This window comes from Ictalurus punctatus, chromosome 10 (assembly GCF_001660625.3).
Source record: "Ictalurus punctatus breed USDA103 chromosome 10, Coco_2.0, whole genome shotgun sequence".
NCBI classification, from domain to species: domain Eukaryota; kingdom Metazoa; phylum Chordata; class Actinopteri; order Siluriformes; family Ictaluridae; genus Ictalurus; species Ictalurus punctatus.
In genome coordinates this window covers 5,099,096-5,120,746 of record NC_030425.2, presented here as the reverse complement: position 1 = coordinate 5,120,746, position 21,651 = coordinate 5,099,096, and the positions used below count along the sequence as shown (strand labels likewise).

Genomic DNA, 21,651 nt, shown 5'->3' with positions numbered 1-21,651 from the left:
CTGTTGACAGTGTGACAGCAGCTCCGCTAATGTGCCCAAGCATTCCCCTCTTCAGTATTAGGAGACGGAGCAAAAGCAGGTCCATTATGTATTCAGTGAAGGTAGGGCCGAATGAACAAATGAGATTTAATGGCTGCACAGTTGTGCAATGTCACTTTGGGGGCGTCGCCCATGAAGTTTTGTGCAAGCCGTGCAATTTATCTGCAGTCTGGACAGAAACTATGATATAATTCAGGATGATACCGTGTCAAGTTGTGACATAAAGCTTTATGCAGATGTGTTGGTACAGCTGTCCTGGCTATAATGATGTGTTCATTGATTGCGGCTGGATGCAGCTTGCCTTGTCATTTTATTACACCAATGTGTTAACTCCAAGCCAAAGCTGTTTAGCTAAGCGTGCTTCCGATTTCCACTGTTTTTTTGTTACTGTCCGCTCCACTTATCATCGTTGTATTTAAATAAATAAATAAATCCATCAGCATGTGCTGCTTAGACTGGAGCAGAGTGGCCAGGATTACCTTCCAACAAAACCCTGGACGACTGAAATCATAATTAAAAGGAGAATTTGATTTCCTAATTGAACGAGGATTTTTTTTTTTTTTTTTTTTTTTTATTAAATAAAAAGAGGACATTATCTTCGGTATCCATAAATGGAATAAGAATGCGAATAAAAAAACAAAAACGATTACGAATATTAATAAAGCAGTGATGGCAAAGTTTAAGCCCTATTGACCACTGCAGACATTTTTAGAAGGTTACCCAAAAGAAAATTAAGTGCAAGGGCAGTAGCAGAAGTAAAGTAGTCTCTCATTCTTTCTAACCTTTATGCAATTTATATGAAAAGTACTGTAGCGTCCAGTACTGTGATCTGTAATAAAACCTGTCATCAGTCCACCTAATACAGTCGGGTCTGGACGTATATAGACAGGGACACAATTTTTGTAATTTTGCCTCAATACACAACCACAATAGATTTGTGTATCGGAGTTTAGACCTTCAGCTTTAATTCAAGGGGTTTAACAAAAATATTGCACTAACGGTTTAGGAATTACAGCCTTTTTTTTTTTTTACAGAGTCCCTCCATTTTCACAGGCTCAAGAGTAATTGGAGAATTGATTGATAAGCAGTTTCATGGCCAGGTGTGGCCTGTTTCCTCGTTATTTCATTACAAATGAAGGAGATAAGAGGTCTGGAGTCTGATTCCAAGAGTTGAATTTGCATTTAGTAGTTGTTCATGGGAACTCTCAACATACGGTCCAAAGAGGTGTCGATGCAAGTGAAGGAGGCTGAAAAAAAACCAAAACAGACCTATTAGAGAGATAGCAGAAACTTTAGTGGCCAAATCAACACATTCTTTTTTTTTTTTTTTTTTTTTTAAAAAAAGAAAGAAAGAAAAGGAATGCACTAGCGAATACAGCAGCACTAAAAGGCCTGGGAGGCCATGTTAGACAACTAAAGTGGATACGCCAAGTCAAGAACACTCTGGAGGAGGTAGGCATATTATTATCAAAGTCTACAATCAAGAGACGTAAATACAAATGGTTTAAGTCAGTGGATTTTAAAGTGGGGGCCGCGGCCCACTTGGGGGCCACCAGGGGGCGCCCAGGGGGCCTCAATAATTTGGTGTGAAAAAGAAATAAATGCATGATTTTCTTTCTTTCTCACTCTCAGACAACCACACACACACACACACACACACACACACACACACACACACACACACACACACACACATACAATCAATTCCTAATGTAATGTAATGTAAAGATATAAGATGTCATTATTAATTTAAAAAAAAGGTGGATATATTCAGAAGTCTGTATTTTAATGTGTTTTAAAGACATCTTGCAAAAGGGGGGCGTCGGTCAAATGTTAATGCCATTTGGGGGGCCTGGCCCTGGAAATGTTTGGGAACCCCTGGTTTAGGTAACACTCGAGACCAGAAAGTACAGATTAAACAACAACAACAATAAAATAAAATAAAATAAATAAATAATAAAGACTGGCCAATTCTGATGCAAGATGAACTTGTAGCAGAATGATGGGAAGAGAAGAGTATGGAGAAGGAAAGGAAGGGCTCATGATCCTGAGTATGAGCATGTTTCGGCTGCCGATAGAACTGGGTCACTGGTGTTTGTTGATGATGTGAATGCTGATAGAAGTAAGCAGGACGAATTCTGAAGTGTATAGAGCTTCACTTTCTGCTCAGATCCAGTCCAATGCTGAAAAACTGAGAGGACCGTGCTTCACAGTACAGACGGATATCGACCCGAAACGTACCATGAAATCAACCCAAGAGCTTCTCAAGGCAAAGAAATATCAAATGCTTCGACTCTCAAATCCATTGTGGCGGTGTACAGAATCAAAATGGCAAAAAAAAAAAATGGCATCCTTGTCCAAATACTTATGGACCGGACTGTATGTTTGGTAGTCTGGGGGAAAAAAAGACATAAAATCAAGTGTTGGCCAAAATCGTTTTTCTGTCTGTAACATACTTTGACACACTTTATTAAACTTTATGAAACCATAACCATACGATATTTCGGCAAAATGACAGAAGAATTGTTTTTATTGACTTTTTTGTTGTTGTTGTTCGTGTTGTGTGACGAGCCAGGTTAACAAAAACACTCTGCCTCAAAATGTCTAAAACATTGCTAGCTGTAAGTGAGGTTTTCTCACACAGTCAGTGCCACACTTTGATCAAGTTGTTGGATAATGAAACAGATCTAAACCTCGTTAATTCAGATATCCAGATACTCGCTCTCAAATGTCTACTGTGCTCCTGCACCAGAGTCGGAATGAAACCTTTAAATGTGAAATACATGCAAAAGGGAAACCGACCTCACTGAAGGCTTTTCCCAGGTTGTTACACATGATAAATAAAACTATCGGAACGAAGCGAGTAATTGGGTCGTTTCTAATGAACAAAAATGTCCCAAGTTAGACAACAGTGGGTTTTTCCTGATTGGTCATGTATGCATATTTGCTGATGGATTGTTATTGTTTACATCATTTACATTAAGTACAAAATGTATGGAATACTTTTTACCTCGATTTCTTCCATGTTACAGGATCGTTCATCTGTTTATTAGTTCTATAAACAAATCCATTGTATGAAACTGTCATGGTTGGTAACTGTAGGGATATAGGTGGAAACTCGGACATATTCCGAGCGGTGAATCAAAACAAGGATGAAATGGTCCGAGTCGTTTAACCGGACAGAAGGAATCGATCCGGTGAAGCGAGTCGGAGGCGCGTCGTTGGCTGCAGTCGCGTGCTGTCGTCACCCAGTGATGTTCAGCTTCACCCGGCGCCTTCATGTCTCCGAGGATCCCTTCAGCTTTTCGTCTCGGAGCACCTGACAGGAACAATAATCGAATATTGATGATCCATTTGAATGACTAACGTTAACAGACGTAAGAATTAACACGATGTGATTCTCTCCTACTGAAAAGACATTATGATATTATAGCTGTAGGGACTGTACATTTGATTTGGTCTCACTTCACTTTCACACACTCACACTCACAATTCTCCAGAATTGGGGTGGATTTGATTGAAAGTTTATTTGGCTGCAACTGGGTCAAATAAATAATTGACAAACTGACTAATCTCTCTCTCACACACACACACACACACACACACACACAAAGATCCATCTGATTTGGAATTTTTTGTCAACTCGTCTTGTCTGTCCCGTGTCTGTCTGGAGAGACTTCTCCGCCTTCCCATCGCTCTCCCTCCTCCCTCCTTCTTTTCCTGAGCCGTTGCATCCCACACATTCGTGCCGCAACTCCATCCAGCACCCGCACATTCCTTTCCTTGAAAATAAAGGATTTTTTTTAAGCCAAAAAAAAAAAAAGAAAGAAAGAAAAAAAAAGGAAAGAAAGGGACAGGGAACGCAACACGAGGCAAGCAATGCAATCTTTTGATCATGCCTCATTGCGCGTGAGAGCGAAGCAGGATGAATTTGATTTGCCCCGGGCTCTTGGCGTACTTCTTCAGCTTCGGATTGTACCAGGTGATGCTCCAGTGCATGATCGTGCCGGTCCACTCGCACCCGCAGCCGTGCCGCGTGCTCGCCCAGGTCGGTCACACCGTGCGCCTCGGCGTGCTCCTGCCTTCCCGGCGGCCCATGCGCGTGCGAGCCGCGCTGGACCGTGCGCTCAGCGCCATGGCCGAGAGCGGAAGCCAAATCCTGCCCTACAACCTGAGTCTGGACGTGGTAGCGCGCGAGCCGGCCGGCGGTGACCCCGAGTCGCTCTTCCGGTGCTTGTGCCAGTCCATAGTGGTGCAGGGGGTCTCAGCGGTGCTCGCTTTCCCCCAGAGCCAAGACGAACTCGTGCAGGTGGAATTTATGTCGTCGTTTTTGGAAATCCCCTTCGTGAGCATACTCGAGCACGGAGAGGCGCTCAGAACGGAGGTAACGCGTCTTCTCCATTCCCATAACCCCAATGCGTAATGAGAAACTGGGCATGTTTTTGCACGCGCACACTTAAAAACTGAACAGCTTATTAATGCATACACTGCTGAATATGTTGTGTATTCTTGTCCTGGGAAATAAAACTCCGAGTTTTTTTTCTTCCTTTTATATATATTTATATATATATATATATATATATATTAAACACTGGTCATTTTTGCTGCGTTTGCGCGCCAGTCGTAGCCAACTGTTGCCAGGCGCGCGCGTGCTCGCGTGCGTGCGTGCGTTTCCCCTCCCAAAATATCCTACTTCCGTAAACAGGGCGGTCTGTATTTCACTTAATGAGATTACCCTGTGCATATCGGGTCAGTAGTTGTGCATCCATCATCCAGCTGTTACGCAGGTCCAAAACACATTCCACAGATCAATATTTTTGTGCATGGATCATGTTGCATTTTTATTATTATTTTTTTTTTAAAAGCTTGAAGAAGTTCTGATGTTGGTAAATGAAAAAGCTTCCTGGCCTCAACCTATTTCTAGACTGCTGTTTGCTTTGCATATATTTATATATATATATATATATATATATATATATATATATATATATATATATATATATATATATATATATATATATATTGCATGGCCTTGTCCTTGACTTGTTGTCATTTGGCCCTGCCTTATTGACTTTCTCAGACTTAATATCATATAGTCTTCCAGTTAATTGAAGTGTGCTGTGTGTTTTGCACCTGTATTGGCTGTACTGCAGGAACTGGCATGCCTCACCAGCACAAAACCACTTACATCACAAGGTACTTAAAGAAATTAAAAGGGGGAGAATCTCACACGCTGTAAATCTCACAGCTGGGAAAGGACCCACATTTGTTTGTTCAATATCCACTCGTTAAAATCACTTTTGTACTGTTTAAAAAAAAAAAAAAAAAAAAAAAAACATTGCTTAAACTAAGGCGTTTGTTTTATTTCTTTAATCCTTTCCGTTAAAACCTCTTTGGAGTCGAGCTCTGTGTTTGTGGATAGTTCAGCAGCTTTGAACTACACTGCAGTCTGAAGCCCTTTATTCAAAGCTTCTGAAAGGGCTTTTCTCACGCTGTCACAGGACGACCTACGATCTAACGGAGACGCTGAGAGAGAAAAGCCCCAGCTTGCTGTAGAAGTGCTCGGAGATGCCGTAGTGCGTAGGACCGCACGGATATGTCCTTCAGTGCATTTGCCGATACTATCCGTTCGATCACATGATGCTGGTTCAGTTCTCATGTCTGTCTGGTTGGCGCTTGAGAATATTCCCACGGAGAACGCAGGCACTTCGGAGTAACGTGTCGAAGTTAGCGTGCCAAACCTCGCTGTACAGCTACAATGCTTTATTTAGTGTGTGCGATAATTATTTGAATAGTCATTTCACTGTACGACACTATACTGTACTATACTAACGAAAAATAGAGCTGTCTTTGGGTTCTTTCAGGGTTCATTGGATAAGTAACTGTTCTTCGCTTCCAACACAGTTTGTACTCGGAACCCTTTGTAACAGTGTGTAGGGATCTACACAGAACCTTTAAGGGTTCTCCCAGAGGGACACCTGAAGAACCTCTGCCCTTGGTGTGCTCGATCACGGTGTCATGCTGTACCAAAGCACAGCAAGCTAAGCATAAACCTGCCGTGCATGATACGAAATATAACATGTCCGGTATGATATGTTCTAAAGATTTCTTCTGATTCCTTACATGGTTTCATCGTATTAGATATTATTCCACAGGCCTGTATTTGTGCTCATTACGGTTCCTTCATTGTCGGCCCACATGACAAAAAGCAATTGATTCTGAACCAGACTGATTCAGAACCAGACATTGTCCACATTGGTTCTGACCCCGTGTGTCTTGAAGGCCGTGACCCAGAGTGTACAGGTTCCTCTGACACAGCAGCATTAAGCTCACACCATGAATCTCATTAGCGTAGTAGCCGGAATGTGAGTTCTATAGGAGTCGAACGGGGTTACTTTACTGTACTTTACTGGTGGGGGGTGGGGATCAGACCAGATCGGTCCGAGTGCTTCAGCAGCTGGTTTTCAAAGCAGGCTTTGTGTTGTGCAAGGTTAGCTCTGGTCAGCAGTTCAGACACAGGAGCTCAGACAGATACGGAATATCATATTAGATGACGAGGTTGCGCACGGCGTTTTCATAACATATGCGTTATATCTCAAATCGAGCTAGAACGGTGGAGTGGTGTATATGCGCTTACGTGATGGGGGAATGATGAAGGGACTCAGATTTGGTCTTCCATGCTTAGAAAAGAAAAAAAGGCTTCTTTTGATGTTTAGCAGCTGGACAATTCTATTTGGAAGCTTTTCTGAAGTGTATAGGGTTCCAGGTGGGATCTTTAACCCCAGAAAGTCCTAGCGTCTTTGAGCGTATTTGTCTTAAAGCGTATTGTTCAGTACGTGACAGAGTCTTTTTAGTCATTACAGTAAAAACGAATGTAGGAGAGGAATGAGAGGGAGGAATGTGAGCGTGTACCTGCTGACAGGAAATGTGATGAATGTGACGAATACTTAAGATGGAGACTTTTATTCTCAGAGTGCGATTGGATTTTGTGGGGTTCATTTTGTCGGATTTTCTCAGTACTGATGCATCCATTGCACATTTTATCACGTTTCTTGCCTCCGACAAACCTGATATCCGTCGTCCTGAACCGTTTATCGTGCGCAGGGTCGCGGGGAGCCTGAAGCCCTATCCAAGGGAACAAGGGTACAAGGTGGGGGTGGCCGACCCATCGCAGGGCACAATCGCATACACATTCACACACTACGGACACTTTTGGACACGCCAATCAGACTACCATGCATGTCTTTGGACTGGTGGAGGAAACCGGAGAACCCGGAGGAAACCCCCGGAAGCACGGGGAGAACGTGCGAGCGCCACACACACAGGACGGAGGCGGGATTCAAACCCCCAACCCCCGGAGGTGTGAGGCGAACGTTCTAAAGCATATAAGAGTTACGCTCTTAAAAGGAAAACACTCAGCGCTGCAGATCTGCAGTTCAAGGAGACTCCATGACCAGAATTGTGAAACACTGCCCTTATCGATTTGTCATCTTTATTATATTGCAGAATAACCAGCTACCAATTGGAAGGTCAATGAATATTTTCGGCACATATTTATAGTTCACGGAGGAATGCCGCAGGAAGGAAAACGAAGAAATCAATGAATTTAATCAAAACTATGAAAGCCAATTATCTCTCAATACTGTCCGGTCTGTTCAGGACGGCACACAGAGTAATTATTTTCTGTGAATGTCAGTGCACATGCTTCATCACTTTCTACAAGGTGGTATAAAGTTTTCATTTGCTCCCCAAGCATGGGTGCACGTACTAATGTAACAGGGGAGGGGGGAGGGGATCGGTTCAGTGACCTAATTACAAACTCTTCTTACAGTTTTGATGAAATTGGCATTTTGGGTGGGATGTGTGTTGGATGGTTGCACACTGTAACATGGAATATAAGGAATTAGAGGTTGCAGGACTAGAAATTATGACAAGGCAACCAGTAGTTCAAAAATGTAGTCATCTTTAACATCGGTAAAGCATCAGGTGTCTTAAGGGAATCTCCGTTTTTAGGCTGTTTAATTTGTACAGCGAAGAACGTGTCAAACTGCACGTCCATTAAGAGCAGCACACGGGCTACAAATGACATTTCCGGCGTAGACGCTGACGGACGTACAATATTAGAATACGGATGGAGTATATTCGAATTAGATCAAAATCACAATGTTGTTTGGGGGTTTTTTCTCTCTACGTTTCGCATTTAAAAACATCGAATCTGAAAGCATTTTCGAAAAACAAAATGCACTGCGGAGTTCGTGTGTTCTCCCCGTGCTGCGGGGGTTTCCTCCGGGTACTCCGGTTTCCTCCACCAGTCCAAAGACGTGCACGGTAGGTTGATCGGCGTTTCTAAAGTGTCCGTAGTGTATGAATGGGTGTGTGAGTGTGTATGTGATTGTGCCCTGTGATGGATTGGCACCCTGTCCAGGGTGTACCCCGCCTTGTGCCCGATGCTCCCTGGGATAGACTCCAGGTTCCCCGTGACCCTGAAAAGGATAAAGCGCTATAGAAGATGGATGGATGGATGGATGGAAAATTCACTGGACGGGGTGCCACCCCATCACAGGGCACAATCGCTTACACATTCCGGATAATTTAAAATCCCAGGCAGGCTACAACGCATGTCTTTGGACTGGGGGAGGAAATCCCTGGAGAACATGTAAACTCCACACACACAGGGTGGAGGTGGGTTTCGAACCTGTTATTTAACTATAAATAACAAATGTGCAAAATAATATCTCTGTGCTACCACGACACGTTTTTTTTTTTTTTTTTTTTTAAAGATACCAGTTATTAAAACGCACTCTTTTGGATGAGCTCATGAAAGAAAGCATCGATTTTGAAAGCGTTGCAAGGAAGCTCTTTATAGGTTAAAGAGCGATGTCTACAGCGGCGTATGGGAGGTTTTTCCACCGTGTTCTACTTCAGCATCGGTAGCATCCGAAAACTAGTCTGCGTCGGCTTCTTTGAACCGGGATATACCACTGGTCTGACTTTACCAGTGCCGGTCCCAACCGACTTCACTGTGTCGCTGTGTCAGCGTTTTTATTCCAATTTTATTTCACTTTAAAGGACTACAAAAAGAAAGATTTTCGAGCGGGCGAGGGGTTGGGTGGGAAACACTCTCGTGCGCTCCTGTCCACAAAAGCGACACGTTTCCGACGTCTCTTCTATCAAAGCCTGCCTCTTTTTTTACCATATCCGTCTGCATCTTTTAACCATCTGCCTCACGTTTTTCTCCACAGTCCAAACTAATCAACCTCCCCCGAGCGGCGACTGGTGAATATATTAGCAGATCGGTTTCTGCAACCCCTGGCGGGAATACTTTGTTAGCTTTATTTGATAAAGATGCTGTCACGACAGGTCAAGCACAGATAACTCTCACCACTGACCTTGACACAGTCCTACCGTACAGTATCTAATCCTGGAAGTAGCAACAATCATGCTAAACTTTACAGAAAGCACCCGTCTGGTTACGTGGCAGCTGCTTACTGAATAGAAGCCCGTCAGGGCCTGAGAAGCAAAGTCCTAATAAGTATAAAATTGAAGGAGACCTAGAAAGGGACACTGAGGAAACCAGCGGAAGATAAGTCGTAATGGCACGCAGGTGTGGAAGAGCGATAGGAAGAATTGCCTTCTGGCCTGGAGGCTTCACAGAGAGATATCTCTCTGACAGAAAGCTGATTGCACGAACATCCTGCTCCCGCTGAAGCTGTACTTGTGTATTTTGTGTACAGTCAGGCAGCTGATTAAGTTTGATGTTGAAGCTAGTGCCTTTCTTCTAGAAGAGTGCACGTTTCTTAAATATCACCGCGGACGGAGATGGAAGACCGACTTTAAAAAGCTAGCGTCGGGCGGGAAATCGTACGGAACGAGAGCTGACACAATCGCGGGGCCGCCGTCCTAACAAACGAGAATTTGTCTCCCGATAGAGCGTTCTCTGTCTTTTCCCTCCGTCGATCCGGGGGCACGCCGTGCGATTCCGGCCACCATTCGGGCGTCCGGGACAAATTTGGAGGATCGGAGAAGATTCCTATAATCCTAGGTGAAAACCCGTAGTCCTCGATCGCCAGTTTCGACGACGATCTGAAGCGCAGTCCTGTAGTGTGGCTTCTCCGAGTCTTCTTGCGTGCGTCTGTTTATTTTAACGTCTTGACTGACGTGAATGACAACAGCGTGACAGTAATCCTACAGTGTGACACGGCTTACGGCGCGGATCGCGTCCGTACAGTCTGACAAGCGACAGTCGTGAAAGGACTATTGAAAATCGCACCGTGTGCACCCGGCTGTAGAGACTGGCTCGAAAGTCTGTTTGTTTTTTCGCCATCGGAGGAACGGTTAGCCGTTAGCCCGATATACAGTGACATCGCCGTATTGATCTGCCCTCTTCTTCACCGCGCTCCAAAGCATGCCTCGTCTTATCAGTTATGAATTAGTTATGAGTTTTCAATGTTACATAAAAGGTCTCGGATCAATACTCTCATTTGTTGTTTTATTGATCTGGGACATAAGAATGAATTAGCATAGCTTTTACGTTCATTCGTCTTTAGAAGGATGGGCATTCTTGGGATGCACGCTTACAGATAATGAAAGCAATGAAAATGTAACGGTACAATAAGCAGAAGGAGCTCTTAAACCATTGAGTAACTTCTACATTTCACATTTGTACATAAGCCGTGCTTTCTTTTCCCCAACATAATGTGGGATCGTTTAAAGCCCCACTGAATTCTTCCCCACAAAAACAAAAACAAATCATCTGATAAAACTGTATTTACGTTGTATTTATCTTTGCGTGCAATCTGATGCATCCGCTAACACCCCAAAGGGAACTAATCCACTGCTAGACGGTACAGTAAGGCAAAGCTTGTACGACCGGATACTGTAACTGCTGTGTGTTCTGTGGTTTTGGAAGAAAAGATCAGGTTTAAACTTATCATTTGAAATGTAATATAGATGGTATATGACCGGTAAAGAACTGATCTTCTGGAGTAAAGGAAACGTTGGTGTGGTACAGGGGCGGAGAGATGCAGAAGAGTATAACGTGACCAGAACACAAGACGAAATGATCCACAACATAAAAAACAACACAAAACAGAAGATAACCACACGAACATGACTGCAGTGCAAAACAAATGCACCACAACACAAGACAAAATGATCTACAACACAAGACAAAATGACTAACACAAAACAAAATGAAACACAACACAAGACAAAATTAACAAAAGACAAAACAAAATGCACCACAACACAAGACAAAATGAACCACAACACAAGACAAAATGAACCACAACACAACACACAATGCACGACAACACAACACACAATGCACGACAACACAAGACAAAATGAACCACAACACAAGACAAAATGCACGACAACACAAAACAAAATGCACGACAACACAACACACAATGCACGACAACACAACACACAATGCACGACAACACAACACAAAATGAACCACAACACAACACAAAGTGAACCACAATACAAGACAAAATGAACCACAACACAACACAAAATGAACCACAACACAACACACAATGCACGACAACACAACACACAATGAACAAGACAAAACAAAATGAACCACAAAACAAAATGAAACACAAGACAAAATGCAGGACAACAATTAACGATCAATTACAATCATCATTATTAGTCGTGGTGTTGTGTGAAGTGATGTTGTGTTAAGATAATGTTGTGATGTTGTCAGGTTTGGGAATGTCTCATGGTCACTTTGAAGCGTAACGTGTCTCCTGGCCTGCACATATTTATCAACTAAAACGATGCTTGTCTAAGGAGGTGATCTTCACAGCGACGTGAACCCGATCCAGTGATCCCACGTATCTCCGATACTGTATTCAAGTCTGCTTCTGCAAAGGAACGTATTTAGTAATTAAAATACATGGCAGTGCTCTGATAGTTTTAGCTAATTGTTGTGTGTGTGTGTGAGTGTGTGTGTGTGTGTGTGAGCCAGACAGCACAATGACCACCATTTTGGACATGGTGACTGGACATGCAGATGGTCACCTCAGCATGCGTTTCAAACTTCGTACGTGTTGTTATTACCTCACGGTGCGAATAAAGAATTCAGCTGATGCCATCAGCGAGAAGAAGAAAAAAAAAAGAAGCATGAAATAGGATGGCGAATGTTGGCACGCTGCTTCAGAGCTAATTCAGTCTTCCCCTCTGACGGTCTCCTGGCAGCCGACATCCTTGATGGATTCCGGACAGGCTGTAAGCGTGCCAGAGCCTGTCACGCAGCGCTGCCACGCCACCTCTGGGATTAGCCGGCCTGGAGTGATGCTGCACTCCTCTTGTTCAGGTCATGATCACCATTTCCAGAATGCCAGCTTTTCCACTCGCTACTTCCAAAATACCTCAAAGTGACACGGGCAGGCTGGACTTCTAATCTCCCCAGTGGTGTTGGCAGAGGGCAGCACATCTGCAACTCCTCTTGTTTAGTGAGTCGGGAGAAGTCACGCTTGTTTGGGGGTTTTTTTTCCCAGTCCTCTGTTATAGTAGCTATTCCACTTTGACAGGATGAGTGGACCTTTTCCTTATTTGCTTTTCCTCAAGGCAAAGGGTGGAACAGTGTGTGAGTGGGTGTCCATTTGACCACCCTAAATCTACCTTTCTGCCTTGAAAACCAGTAGAGAGAGAGAGAGAAAGAGAGTTTATGAGAGAGACAAGGCTATAGACATTTGTACATCAGTTTGTATTTACACACACACACACACACACACACACACTCACTCAGGAGACCAATTATTTGGCAGATGGACACAGAGTGCATTTGCATAATAGAGGATGACTGATAAGAAACAAGAATGATTTGGAAGGCAAACAGGACGCAGAACCGTCTTATAACGGAATAAATCTGTTCTCATTTTTCTCAGCCGTGGCCAATCTTTTAAAAGCTTTCCCCCTTCTCCGTTCATTCGTTCATTCATTCATTCATTCATTCCTGTATTCTTTCTGTTTCTTTTCCCCCTCACAAACTGAACATTGTACACGGTGTATATACACTCACCAAGCACTTTATGAGGAACGTCTGTACACCTACTCGTTCATGAAATGATCTAATCTGCCAATCACGAAGCTCCTTTCTAACGGCTCCTTCCAGAACGATGATGTCACAACGCACGAGGCGTCTCGAACCGGTTTCGTGAACATCCCGACGAGTTCAGTGTTCTCCACTGGATCCATTCGAGCACCTTCGGGATGGTGGGAGATTCACGGTATGAAAGTGCACCTGAGAAATCTGCAGGAAGTGCGTGATGTCAACAAGAAGCAGAATCTCAAAGCAACATTTCCAACAGCTTGTGGAATCCATGAGATGAAGAATTGAGGCTGTTTCGAGAGCAAAGCGAGGCCGTACCCTCCCGGTATTCAGTATTAGTATAGTGTTCCTAATAAAGTGTCCAGTGAGTGTACAGTGCGTACGGAAAGTATTCAGACCCCTTCAGTATGTTCACATTTTTGCTATGTTGCAGCCTAGCATGCTAAAATGCTTTAAATTGCTCTTCCCCCCCCCACATCAATCTACACTCCATACCCCATAATGACAAAGCAAAAACAAACAAACAAAAAAACAGATTCAATTGCGTTATTAAAAAGAGGAAACTGAAAAATATCAGACTGACATAAGTGTAAGGCTGCAACATAAAATGTGAAGAAGAAATAATAATGAAAGAGTCTGAATACACCTTTTTCATTTCGAGGAGTTACGCCCTTCCTGACGCAACCCTCGCCATTTTCCAGGCTTGGGACCGGCACTGAGAGAGCACTGGATCGTGTACCATTTGTCCAACAGGGAACCGTCTGATCAACAACATGACCCAATATAATCCTATAAAATCAGTTTTACATATATATATATATATATATATATATATATATATATGTAAAACTGATTTTATAGGATATATATATATATACTACAACACAAAACAAAATGACTTCAAACCTAAAATGAAATGACTACAACAGAATACAAATTCAACACAAAACCATATGACCCCAGTCGAAACCAAATGACCCCAGTCGAAACCATATGACCCCAGTCGAAACCAAATGACCCCAGTCGAAACCATATGACCCCAGTCGAAACCATATGACCCCAATCGAAACCAAATGACCCCAGTCGAAACCATATGACCCCAGTCGAAACCATATGACCCCAGTCGAAACCATATGACCCCAGTCGAAACCCAATTACCCCAGTCAAAACCATATGACCCCAATCGAAACCATATGACCCCAGTCGAAACCAAATGACCCCAGTCGAAACCATATGACCCCAGTCGAAACCATATGACCCCAATCGAAACCAAATGACCCCAGTCGAAACCATATGACCCCAGTCGAAACCATATGACCCCAGTCGAAACCCAATTACCCCAGTCAAAACCATATGACCCCAATCGAAACCATATGACCCCAGTCGAAACCAAATGACCCCAGTCGAAACCATATGACCCCAGTCGAAACCATATGACCCCAATCGAAACCATATGACCCCAGTCGAAACCATATGACCCCAGTCGAAACCAAATGACCCCAGTCGAAACCATATGACCCCAGTCGAAACCAAATGAACCGCGATACAAATCAGGACGCAGTATCATACAGAAGTATCGTATAATCATCATTTTCCGCTGAACCGACATGGTCAAACTCGTAAAAGCTTATTCTCTTCACTATATATATTTTCCTTTTCTTTCTTTCTTTCCCATTGTTTCTTTCTCTTTCCTGCAAATTGAATGTGATATATACAATCTGTCTTGATTTCATCCTGCTAAGATGCCAGATTATCTCTAGCTTTTGTTTGCCCAGTGTTTACTGTGACGAGCCAAACTCATGCTCAAGCTCACATGGAAACTGACAGTGTGGAAGTTTGGCAGCTTTCTGGACTGATTATATTTCTCCTCGCTGTCGCTGCAGCTGTAGCTGCTGTTTCTTCTCGTTCGTCCGTTTGAACCGAAGCTTCGATTGAGACGAACACCGAATCAGATTTATTGACCGAATCAGATTTATTCGTCATTCGTTCTGAGCCGGTGTCAGTTGTTAAAAGTGCACCGTCTGTCGTGACTCATTCTCTTGTGTCTGATCAAACGTGTCGAGCTTGGGCTGATTCCTGCAGTCAGTCAGTACAGGGTCGTTGTGTGCTGAGTGGGCTGCTGTCCTTTATTTTCACAAGAAGGGAGAAAAAAACAACAACACTTCAACCAGCTGAATGAAGTTGCAGACACTTTTGCTTGCTTTTATCGATTTATTTTACGACGGCAGTTCAAGTATGTGAATGCTGGGTGTCTCTTTTTTTCTTCTTCTTTCATTTTGTCATTTTCATGATTTTTTAAGCTCTATCTCCTGCACAAGGATTTGTAGGTAAATGTGTTGGAGGGCCGTGTGTGGCCGGAGAATAGTGAAGTTACAACAGCCTCACTCCTGGGTGAAGAGACCACAGTGTCTACAGTCTTAAATATATGTATAAGTATATATATGTGTGTGTGTGTGTGTGTGTGTGTGTGTGTGAGTGTGTGTATATATATATATTTATATGTAATGTGTGTGTGTATGTGTGAGTGTGTGTATTTATATGTATATATATATATATATATATGTGTGTGTATGTGTGAGTGTGTGTATTTATATTATATATATATATATATATATATATATATATATATATATATATATAAATAATGTGTGTGTGTATGTGTGAGTGTGTGTATATATATATATATATATATAATGTGTGTGTGTGTGTATATATATATATATAATGTGTGTGTGTATGTGTGAGTGTGTGTGTATATATATATATATATATATATATATATATATATATATATATATATAATGTGTGTGTGTGTATATATATATATATGTGTGTGTGTGTGTGTGTGTGTGTGTGTGTATATATATATATATATATATATATATATATATATGTGTGTGTGTGTGTGTGTGTGTGTGTGTGTGTGTGTGTGTGTATGAATGTATATTTTTTCTTTTTTTTTAATATAAAATCTTTGTATATTTATAACACTGCTTGTTACATTACCCTAATTACATTAAATCACAAAAAAAAACCCTGCTGTAAACACTGCTGCGAGGGTTGTTCCTAGTACCGCTGCTGAGGGAGCGATGGTAAATTTGACATCTTTTTCTTCTTCTGCCCGCCGCAATCCGTCTCTCTATATTTCATTTCCTCTCTTGGAAAGTCATGGAAAGGAAATACAGGTTGTATTTTCTTTTTTCTCTTTCACTGTTGGAACTTATCGTAATGCAAAAAAAAAAAAAAAAAAAAGATATTTGCTCTGGTCTCCCATCCACCTCTATAGAAGTTTACCCTGCTATAGTGTACTCTCTGTTCGCTTTTGTATAGTTTTACAGAAATGGATGTATATATGCGTGAACACGATCCGTTATAGCCGATGTATCTTGTAGCATGATCGAAGTGACGTGCAGGTCTTACTTTGTTTTGGAAATGTCTTGAATATGGTATTAAAAGGTATTCGATTTGACGTGCTGATACCTGCAGATACTCTGTACGCGCAAACTATATGCCACATTAGCACCTGTGGTGATCTCTTTTCATGAAGCAACATCCACGCCTCATCAGGAGGAGTGAGACTAGTTCATAAGTCAGTGGAACTCTACGGAGATGCAGAGCAACCCTGATAAAATCACTAAAATGACTCGCTTTGTGGAAAAAACAAGAGCTTCTGTGCGAATGTCCAATTTACCATGGGAGGGAAAAAATAAATAAATAAAGATAAATAAAAGTGGGAACGAAATCAGTTCTAAATTTCCCGTTTTAACTGCTCTGATTGGATTTTAAGGGAATTGTATAATTGTCCTTCACACATGAGGGATACTCTCATTACAATACAGCATATTTTAAGGATCAAGAGACTTTGACCAATTTTTTATTAAAGCCTAATACTGGGCATAATTCTTCATTCCGTTTCATTTTTAATTCAGTCGGTTCGGTCGCAGAAGCCTGTTTCAGATATGTCACATCCCTAAGGCTTGTTTTTTTTTTGTTTTGTTTTGTTTTGTTTTTCCACAGAACTCACAGCACTACAGAACAAAACAACAAATATTCTTACTACTATATTTTTAGGTTGATTCTGAACTCCTTCATTTGTGTCAAACCCTTAATGAACTGATAAACATCTATCACGTGTGAAATCGAGCGTCTAAACCTTAGTGTTGAATTTCGGTCCGCATCTTTCCTGAAAGTTCATATAATCAGATATGTCTTGCTGTACAAGCAAATGAGACAGTTTGCGAGTGAATATGAATGCACCAGATGCTTCCATAATGCCAGGAGATACATAAAATTGTTATATATATATATATATATATATATATATATATATATATATATATATATATATACATGGCAGCATAGTGGTGCAGCGTGCCGTGTTGCTGTGTCACAGCTCTAGGGTCCTCGATTTGGTCCTGAGCTCTGGTTACTGTCTATGTGATGGGTTGATATGTTCTCCCCATGTCCACATGAGTTTCCACGGGGTTCTCCACTTCCCTTTCACCTTCCAAAGACCTGCTAGTAGGTGGATTGTTGACTGTGAATTGCCCCTAGTTGTGAATGAGTGTTTGAAGGTGTGTGTGTGTGTGTGGTGTGGTGTGGTGTGTATGGTGCCCATCCCATTCAGGATGTAACAACTAAAAGTAATGAACTAAAAAACAGTTATTTACATGCATATCAAAGCCTTGAAGTTAACACTGACCTTTCCTGCGTTCTTTAAGGCATGGTCGAAAATAGAACTGAACATACTATATAAATGGAAATATACAGTTACATCTGCATCTCTTACGTCGTTTGTTTGAACCTGGAGTTTTGTTCTGCTCTCCTCCCCCATACATGACTTCTTAAATATCACTGCGACGACTTTGTTCATTTTTATTTTAAATGCGTGTCATTTGCAAATCAAGGTTTTTGCAGAGTGCATTTGATTGTTAGCGGTCAAAGCTACGGTATGTTTTTGACTTTGATGGTGGCGTTCGTTCTTGGACTATGCGTGTGGAGGCAGCGGTATGACGACAGATGGCAACCAATCAGCGACGTTATTTAATGGGGCAAGATGTTCGGCGGAAAGAAATCGTATACCACTTGGATTCTCGATCTCCTATACAGAATGCGACGTACCGGTGTCAGCTTGAGCAATTTCCTGCCTTGCCCACGTCAGAGACCACTACTAACTACATTCACCATTAGTCTGCACCATTAAACTCTTGGTATTTTACTCCCTGCTAGCAAGATCTCTGCTGATGACTTGCCTTGAAGTAGGAAAGCTGGACTGGAGCCATGCAATAATTCCCCTACATCCATCCTGTGCAGAGCATCGTCTGAGCCCAAGGATTTCAGTCCTGCAGCCTTTGTCATAACAGAGGGGCAAAGCTAGTCATTAGCGTGTCATTTGGGATTTAAGTGAACTTTCTGCACTTTTGATTAGCCAAGCTCTGTACTGAGCACCTGTACTGGCGCTCTGCTGCTGCGCTAAAGCCCTGAGCTCTCATCGGGGAAGCGAAATAAAAATGAAGGTAATGTAAATACCGTCAGTAGGTAATGCTTTCCCACTGTGCCCGAGCGTCGATGTGATTATGCAGCAATGAAGTACGCGCTGTAAATAAATCTTTGTGCACAGCAAAAAAAAAAAAACTTCCAACGGTGGAATTGTTACTACAAACGCAGTACTACACAGTGGAGACTAACAGGCGTAATTAAGAATGTGGGATCAAAGCGGTGTGGGTATGCATGCTGAAATTGATGGAGGAAAAGCAGTGTATTCAAGCCAGGCTTGTGCCTGATGTCTGTATAAGGCTATTAAAAGATTTGTCCTCAGTCAAAGTGTATCAAATTCACAGCATGGAGTAGTCACATGCATTAAACTGATATTAAAATCTCGTAGGACTGAGCCACGGGATTTCATTCTTGCAGCCATTGTCCTAAGAGACTCGCCAAGCTGCTCATTAGAAAGTCATTTAGGCTTTAGCTTGTAAACTTTCTGCACTTGACCAGAGAGCAGTATGAAACTGTTGCGTGGGATCTGAATACCGTGAGGATTTCACTGGATTATGACAGTGAAAATATGTTACTTATATTATTTAAGATGGTAATACTGAAATGCCACAAACATTTTAAAAATGTAAAATAAAAAAATAAATAAATGAATGAATTAAAAACATGAATTAATTTCATCTTGTTTGGAAAAACTACGATATAAGGAAAATAAAACATTTATTACTGACGCTAGGATTTTACTCTAGAAAACCAAGTTTACAATAAATAAACCAAATACAGCTGCGATCATAATGATTCAACCCCCATTGCGAATCAAGTTTACTGTCAAAATTTAGCTGTTTGCGATGAACAATTCAAACAAAAGCATTTGAAATAATGCTTCAAGTGGTTCCCCCAAATTTTAACTGAAAATGATGACTTCTCCAATCTCAAAATTATTCAACCCCTTCATGGCAAGTGTCTTTAGTACTTAGTAGAGCACCCTTTTGCTGTTATGACCTGCTGCAAATGAGGCGCAGAGCCAGACACCAGCTTCCTGAGGAATCTTAACGCATTCCTCATGAGCAGTTCAGTAATATTCTCGGGTTTGCGTGCTGCAACCGCCTTCTTCAAATCCCACCAGAGATTTTCGATGGGGTTCAAGTCAGGTGACTGTGACGGGCCTGTAGAATCTTCCAGGACTTCTTCTGCAACTAAACCTTGGTGGAATTTGATGTACGCTTGGGATCATTGTCCTGTTGGAAGGTCTAGTGACGCCCGAGCTTCAGCTTCCTCACAGACGGCGTGACGTTTTCTCCTAGGATTTCCTGATACTTCAGTGAATCCATCTCGCCTTCCACACGCTGCAGGTTTCCAGTGCCGGAGGATGAAAAGCAGCCGCAGAGCATCACCGAGCCTCCACCATGCTCGATTGTGGACAGAGTGTTCTTTCTTCATTCTTCTTCCTCCAGACGTACCGCTGATCCATCGTGCTGAAAAGTTCCAGTTTTGTTTCATCGCTCCACAGAACAGAATCCCAAAACTTCTGTCTCTTATTTATATGATTTTGAGGCGACGTTTCTTGTGCTTTTGGGTCAGTAGCGGTGAACGTCTTGGAGTTCTGTCATGGAAACCTTCTGCGTTTAGTACGCGCCTTACTGTGCTCACTGAAACCTCAGTGCCTGTTACACCGAGTCTCGCTGCAGGTCCTCTGCAGTCGCTCGAGGGTTTTTCACAACCTGCCTTCCCAGAAATCTGGCTGCAGCCGTTGAAAGCTTCCTTTTTCTGCCCCGTCCAGGTATTTCATACATTTTCTGCCCCTAGCCAGTTCAGGTATTTCATGTGTCCACACCTGGTGCAACCAACGTAGCCCTTGATCAGATGCATTACTTGAGAAAACACCTGCTTTGTGTATTTGTGCTGTTGTGAGGGATTCTATTCAGCGGGGTGAATAATTTTGAGACTGGAGAAATCATTATAAGTCGCATTTTCAGTTGAATTCGGGGAAACCACTTGAAGTATCCGTCGTGTCGAACCATTTCAATTGCTTTTGCTTGATTTGTTCATCGCAACCAGCTGAAAATCTGTACAATTTGACAATAAACCTGATTTGCGACTGTAACTTATGGTATAGTATAGAAATATTATACTGTACACGTATTGTACTGTTCATGTATTCAAACCTGTAGTGAAAAAAAGACCTGCCGTCAAAATTTTCCGCATTTCTCTCATTTCGTCAAAAACATTTCGGCAAAAAAAAAAAAAATCTCTGCATCCTTCACTTTTTGTCGTAAACCACCCTTACTGTGTTTCCTTGTCTAATCTAATTCTCATTACTTTTCCGTAACGTTGTTTACTGTAATTGGTGTTATGCAGCGCTCCAAGTTATCCTGTCTTCATTTTAGGTCTGTGAAATATTACACAGACATTTATCACTGTGACAGGAAATCCTCTGACACCTGCTGACGCCGCCGTATCCCACAGAGTTCCCCCGTTCTTCACTTCCGCTGTGAACGGTTTGACGGTGCTTGTATCATTTTGATTAATGTTGAATAAGCCCAACCAATGAATATTAATCCTTCTGGCACGATATACGTCGAACGCTCGCTTCAATTCCTCCCTGCTGTAACGCGACTGATTCAGCTAATTAGCAAGCCCCTGGAGTGTCGAATCAGGTGTGCTAGAGCAGGTGGAAGTAGTAGTTTGCAGCACTGCATCCTTTAAGGATGAAGAGAGAGTTTGGAGTGATCAGCCTATCATTTAGTGAATTACTTTAATATGCACGAAGCAGGAAACCGTCCACCGTAATACGTATGGAAAATCACGACTTGTTCATTGTGTGGTGGCTCGGAAAAGTAAAAGCAAGTCACGTCGATATTTACGAGTTAAATGAGACGTATTCATAACCTTCAAAGCTGATTTTCTGAGTGCAGCATTCAAATTATGCAAATCACATGCGCGTTGTTCACGCCTCCAAAGTTGCCTTCTAAACACTTGCCTTTAAGCCATCAAGAAAATAAAATAAATAATTCAATCACGGAGAGAAAATGCAGATTGAAGATGTCATATTA

The 21,651-nt window shown here is 42.1% G+C and overlaps 1 protein-coding gene across 1 annotated transcript in view; it reads left to right on the top strand.

Annotated features, from left to right (window-relative positions):
• The first annotated feature begins 3,085 nt into the window (after positions 1 to 3,085).
• grin3bb (glutamate receptor, ionotropic, N-methyl-D-aspartate 3Bb) overlaps positions 3,086 to 21,651 on the top strand; it is a 61,212-nt gene continuing 42,646 nt past the window's right edge. The window contains exon 1 of the mRNA XM_017477617.3: positions 3,086 to 4,423. Coding sequence (XP_017333106.1) covers positions 3,965 to 4,423 — 459 coding nt within the window. The 5' untranslated portion in view covers positions 3,086 to 3,964. The remainder of the gene's footprint in view (positions 4,424 to 21,651) is intronic.